Source organism: Sesamum indicum, linkage group LG4 (genome assembly GCF_026168435.1).
Source record: "Sesamum indicum cultivar Baizhima isolate 11 linkage group LG4, ASM2616843v1, whole genome shotgun sequence".
NCBI classification, from domain to species: domain Eukaryota; kingdom Viridiplantae; phylum Streptophyta; class Magnoliopsida; order Lamiales; family Pedaliaceae; genus Sesamum; species Sesamum indicum.
Window position 1 is genome coordinate 2,203,725 of NC_142660.1, and position 6,708 is coordinate 2,210,432.

The 6,708-nt window shown below is 29.6% G+C and overlaps 1 protein-coding gene across 1 annotated transcript; it reads left to right on the forward strand.

Moving 5' to 3' along the window:
* The first annotated feature begins 5,263 nt into the window (after nucleotides 1-5,263).
* Nucleotides 5,264-6,152, forward strand: LOC105159948 (uncharacterized). The gene has a single exon (XM_011077180.3). The coding sequence runs from the start codon at nucleotides 5,404-5,406 to the stop codon at nucleotides 5,947-5,949; it is 546 nt and encodes a 181-aa protein (XP_011075482.1). The 5' UTR covers nucleotides 5,264-5,403; the 3' UTR covers nucleotides 5,950-6,152.
* The last annotated feature ends 556 nt before the right edge of the window (nucleotides 6,153-6,708 follow it).

The window sequence follows — 6,708 nt, forward strand, 5'->3', positions numbered from 1 at the left end:
GACACCCTTGATATTTGCTTTCGTTTGACAAATAAATCCCTCAATTAGTCAAAATTCATCAAATTTGTTGATATTAACAAGAAAACTGATCGAAAATAACTTATTGCAGGTCAAGTAATTTTTTTCTGAGTAAACTACCTGTATACAGTGAAGATATGTATACCTCCTCATTAACGCGTGAAGACATATCAGGATAATTTGGTCACAAAAATATTTTTGACCTATAATAAATTAACAATAAGTTACTCAAAGGTAAATATAGATACTTTTTTTTAAAAATTTTTTTGTTAATACCAATAAATTCTGTGAATTTTCAGTAATAAAAAAAATTTATTTGTTAGACGAAAGCAAATTTTGTGGGTGCTAGATTTAATTTTTCAAACCACAGGGTATTTACAGATAATTACACCAAACTTTAGCAGAAAAAAAATATAATTATCCCATTATTTTTATAATAATATTACAATAACTTGTTATTTTAGAAAGTGTATATTTTTTTTTTCTATTATTGATAGCCTAAATACGTTAGAAACTAAATATAATTTTTATTAAATTAATCTTATAATAGACTATCATTTATTTGTTTTTCTATTATTGATAACCTAAATACGTTAGAAACTAAATATAATTTTTATTAAATTAATCTTATAATAGACTATCATTAATCTATAAAGATATTGTGGTCACCGGTCAGTTTATTAGAAAAGAGGGTTCAAATCATGCTGCATTCCATATTTTATAAATTAAATAATCAAATATACTAATTATTAATATGTACAGACTACTATAGCTCATAAATTTCATTATAAATTAAAAGTGCACATAAAATCATACAATTAAATTGGATACGGACATTTCTTCAGTTAGGTAAAAATTTTACTACTGATACTTTTTCATTTTTTTTCTATGAGAACACTTCCCGTCACTAACTTAAATGTAAGAGAGCCTTAGCTGGGAATCCCACTGCTTCGCCTTAACACTTTATCTTTTTTGCAGTTGTTGCACTGTTATCTGTAGAGTACTTCGATTTTAGAGTAGCAAATACACAAATCCATCACTGAAACATCTTAAAAATATATTATTTGTTTTGGAACCACAATAGATATTTGTTAATTATCTAATTGTTCGGTATATTCTATAGTGAGTCTAACATTTATAATGAGTATTTGTAATGACTTTTATTTTTATGGTGCAAATAAGTTAAGCAATAATAAAAGTTGGAAGAATTAAAAAAATAAAAATAAAAGCGGAAAAAAGTTCGAGTTTGAGCATTTTAGAAACCAACTAAATATTTATAATTTTATTAATAAAGTGCAGAAATCGGTATAAAATTATTTATAATTTTTTAACTTAAATCAACTTAATTTAAATAAATTATAAATTGTGATGTTAGGATATTTATGATGATACATTAGAGACATTTCAAGAGTAACAAAGACCGTCGTCAGAATGGCATCATCGTAGAAGAGTCCTTCTGGAATCATATACTGAAGGTTTGCCTAAAGGCTCTTCACCTATCAATATCTATTTACCTGGGGTATTATTCGCGAGATTTTTGTACTTAGTGAAAAGGACATGCATTCTTATTTGACATACTCACTATCTTGTCTGTTGAGACCACTGCTCTGTTACTTTTTTATTTATGCATGTGTAGACCAGTTCATACTGTAGATTACATTTTAGATCAAGGGTACACGTGAAATCGTACAACTAAATCGATTTTTATAAATATTGACTCTCCATGCTCAAGTACAATTTTGACTATCTCAATTATTCAATCTTTCTATCAGAGATTTTAAACTCGATACTAACTTGAATATGAAAGAATCATAGTCAGAACTCGTTCGACTACCCTAACTCAGGCTTGTTTTGGAGGATATATGCGCTATGTTTGTTTTCATTTCCAACTTATTTTCGGAACAAGTCAAAACATACCCAATATTTGCCATCATTCAAAAACACCTTATTTATGTGTTTTAAACTGTTTTAGCACAAATAGATACATATATACATGCACATACATATATATAAATATATATAAAAAATGCATAATTTGACAATAAATAGTAATTTTTATCTCCCAAAACACAACATTAAACATACAATACTTATTTTAAATTATCTTCAAAAACAAATCCAAACATACATACTATCTCTAACACACACTTATTTATTTTTGTTTTTCTCTCTCTATCTTCATAAAACACAAGAAAACACTTAAAAACGAATCCAAACATTATGGTGACGTTTTTTTGGAAATTTTCAAAGTATTTGGAATCACAAAAAATCTAAGGCTTTGTTTGGTTTTGTATTTTCGCATTTCCCGAGACAAGATAAAACACACTCAATATTTGTTTTTGTGTTTTTACACCTTATCTGCGTGTTTTTATGTTTTTCAACTTTCTATATATAATATATATATATTTATATATATACATAATATAAAACAGACATGATTTGACAATAAACAGTAATTTTTGTCTCCCAAAAGTACAACATTAAAGATAAAATATTTATATATATACATATTTATATATAAAAATATATGATTTGACAATGAACAGTAATTTTTGTCTCTCAAATCCCAACATCAAACCTACACCACTTATTATAAAATATTTTAAATTTTTCCAAAACACAAATCCAAACATATCATCTATTTTCAACACACACTCATTTATCTCTATTTTTCTCTCTCTATTTCCAAAACACAAAACAAAACAACTAAAACACAAATCCAAACATAATGTAAGGCTTTGTTTGGATTTGTTACTCCGCAATTCCCGAGACAAGATAAAACACACTCAATGTTTGTTTTTGTGTTTTTACACCTTATCTGCGTGTTTTTCTGTTTTTCAACTTTCTATATATAATGTATATATACATTTATATATATACATAATATAAAACATAAAACATAAAACATAAAACATACATGATTTAACAATAAACAATATTTTTTGTTTCCCAAAAGTACAACATTAAACATAAAATATTTATATATATACATATTTATATATAAAATTATATATAAAAATATATGATTTGACAATGAACAGTAATTTTTGTCTCCCAAATCCCAACATCAAACCTACACCATTTATTTTAAAATATTTTAAATTTTTCCAAAACACAAATCCAAACATATCATCTATTTTCAACACACACTCACTTATCTCTATTTTTTTCAAAACACAGAACAAAACAACTAAAACACAAATCCAAATATAATGTAAACATTCACCCAAAATACCTTAAATACATGTGGTTGTTTTTGAAACGATTAATTATAATTTAAAAAAAAACACTTTTAACATAATTTTGTAAATAAATTGATCAATCGTTTAAAATAAACGCATCGGAAAATACAAGTGTGTATTTTCCTAGAAAATGTGTAATGAATATTTAGTACAACCCATGTCCGGTTTGCAGTCCTCTCGTCTCCTCTGCTGGCTGAGTCAGTCGACACCTGCGTGCAAAGCTGTATTTAAGACAGGCTCTCCTTTCTTTAAGTCTTTTGTTCTTTTCCCTGTCTTGGTACTCTCACATCACATCCACCCCTTTATTTAAATTTCTAACTTTTCTTCATTTTATTTAAGAAATAATTACAATCCTCTCCCTCCTAGTTTAATATAATTATTCAAAGACTCCCTATAATTTAGAAAAATTATCTTCTCATTAGTTAAAATTCACTAAATTTGTTGATATTAACAAAAAAAAACTGAATGAGAATTTATATTTACAATCGATCGACTGATTTTACTGACTTATTACAGGTTAAATAATTTTTTTCGAACTAAACTACCCTTATAACGGTGAAGATATACCTTTTCACATGCGTTAAAGCGTGAAGAAGTACGAGGGTAATTTGGTTATTACAATATTTATTTGACCTGTAATAAATTAATAATAAGTCAACTGTCGTTTAACATAATTCTTTTTCTGATTTTGTTGTTAATGTCAGGAAATTTGGTGAATTTTGACTAATGAAGGGACTTATCTATTAGACAGAAACAAATTTCAGAGGTGCCAGATGTAATTTTTCAAACTACGGGGATCTACATGTAACCATACTAAATCTCAGGGGAGGGAAGTGTAACTGTCCCTTTCATTAATTAATTATGTAGAATTATATCACAAATTTCAATTACTCATAATTATCATATTAATTATTGATAATCACTAATAATAATGTATAGTTAAGTTATTAGCTACTTTTCATTTTCAATTATCTCTAAATATATGGAAGTTTGATGCCAAAGTCTACCTAAATTTTTCATATATTAATATTTTCTCAAGTCGCTCGCGTGGCCTGTGAATTATTCAACTGCCCTTCAACATTTAATTACCAACTTATAATAAATAATTTTAATTTGTATAAAAAGAAAAGGTCAACCAAACTTTGGAGGGTAGATGCAGTCATCTAACCTATCAAGTGAATATCCAATATTAATTTTTTTAATTTATTGTTAAATTAAATTATTTTATTTTAATTTAATTTTATATTTTGTATATATTGATCTGGGACGACGCAATCAAATTTTGTAGAGTGAGGTGTTTTTCATTCTAATTTTCTACCTTACACTTTTTCGAAAAAGACACTCGACAAGAATGAAACCCTGAGGATTATAAGTATGAGAGATTTGTCTGTATAATTATTAGCCCACGAAAAAGGGCATATAATATTATTACAATACCAAATAATATAACATGCAACATATTATGACACGATATATTATCTGCTTTATTTAAACGTCTTATTAAAAAAAAAAGAAGAGGATTTTAGATTTATAAACTGCACAAATGTAGTGACATTATATGGATATAACAATATTAAAATATTTAATAAAAAAATATATATTAATAAGATAGAAAGCTAAAAATAGAGTTTGCAGGCGTTTGTAGTTAGGAATTGCTTAGAGAAAAAGTAGGGCAGTCCCAAATTAAAAATAAAGCTAAGCAGTAAGCACACACGCTAAGGCCAACCCTTTAACTTTTCCCATTTACTTTATTTTTTTTGTCAAAGCATCACCTTTGCTTCTCTCTCTATCTCTCTCTCTCTCTCTCTCACACACACACACACACACACAGACACAGAGGGACTGTCTCCATCAATGTCTTTCTCTCTCACACACTGAAACACACACCAAACCAAGAAAATAAAAATTGAAAATAGTAGTATTAAATTATTCTCACTTTCTCCCTTTACTCATTTTGACCGGAACTCCACTTCTCCCCCTCCCTCTATATAAACCTTTCCACCCCCCCTTCTCTCTCCTCATCCCTTCTCTCTCTCTCTCTCATCCCCGCACCTGCACCTCTTTCTTACACTATTAAAACAACATCTCTCTTTATCTTTTTCAACACATAATACTCTCTCTCTCTGGATTTCTGCTTTCCCCAATGGCAGAAACTCAGCCGAAACGCCTTAGGGAAGAGCCCCTGCGTGAAGACTCAAGCTCTGAGTTTGACGATTCCGGCGCCACCTCCAAGCGCCACAAGCCCTACAACACCATACTTAATCTTCTTGAACAAGAAGAAGACGACGGAGAGCCGAGCCATGAGCCCGGCCACGAGCTGAGCCAGGACTTGTCAGCCATATTCACCACCCTCCAGCAAGAACTCTCCTCGTCCACCAGCTGCGACTCCACCACCACCTTTGACTTCGACTCGCTGCCATCCACGGCGGCGGTGGAAGAACCCGACCCGTCCCTCCACCCCACCGCCACCGAGGACGACGGTGTGAAGTCCGTCATGAGGCATCTTCTTGAAGCCTCGGACGATGAACTCGGAATTCCAAATCGAAGCGATGAAATTGAAAATAATGTTGAAATATTAAATTCTGTGGGAAATTTTCCGTTTGGTTTTACTGAGCATGAGGGGCTGTGGGAACTTGAGGACGAGGCCGCTAATTACTATACTGTGCTGCAGTCTGAACTGTTCATGTAGTAAATTTTTGCCCCTCTTCAGGGGTTAGAAATGAGAAGTAGGAAAATATTAGGGGCTGGCTGTAAAGGTTAAAAAAAGAAAAGAATGAGGGACAAAGTAAAAAGAAAATGGAGGCGGTTTTAGGGTTTTTCATTTTGGTCCCTCATCTTTTGTAGAATTCGCAAATGTTCCCTTTATTCTAATATTAGAATATTTGAAAGATATATGTAGAAATTTTGAAAAACGAAAAAGTGATTCATCATACCCATAATATTAATATATTCCACTTTTAGTGCTTTCGCCAAAGGTTAAATTTAAAAAAAGTAAAAGCGGAGTGGAGGGCGTTTTTGTCTTTTCATCACTAAGATAAGATGTTAAATCCAAGATTGACAAATAGAGTAAAATTATTGGTGTGAACAATTTAATTTGTACATCAATACATATTACAATTTTTATTTTATTTAATATATATAAATTATGTGTGTAAAAATTATATTATTTATTTAATTAAAAAAATTATACACGTGGAATAATGAAATCGAATATGCAATAGGTTTTGAAATGAAAACGGTAGCAGCTTGATATAGTTACAAATTGCTCCACCCTAACATTTCTACCAACCAAAATTACCTTTCTCTCCTTTGTTTGGTTCTTTAATTACAAAACTGTAATTGAATAGGAGTTATAAAATATTTTATAAAAATATATACAATAAAATTTAAAATAAATAATTTAGAATGAAAATTTTGAATTATACCTTATAGCCCTAAACGGCACTTT

Bases quoted from the DNA above. Each gene is read 5' to 3' on its own strand.
- LOC105159948 (XM_011077180.3), top strand. From the start codon at position 5,404: ATGGCAGAAACTCAGCCGAAACGCCTTAGGGAAGAGCCCCTGCGTGAA.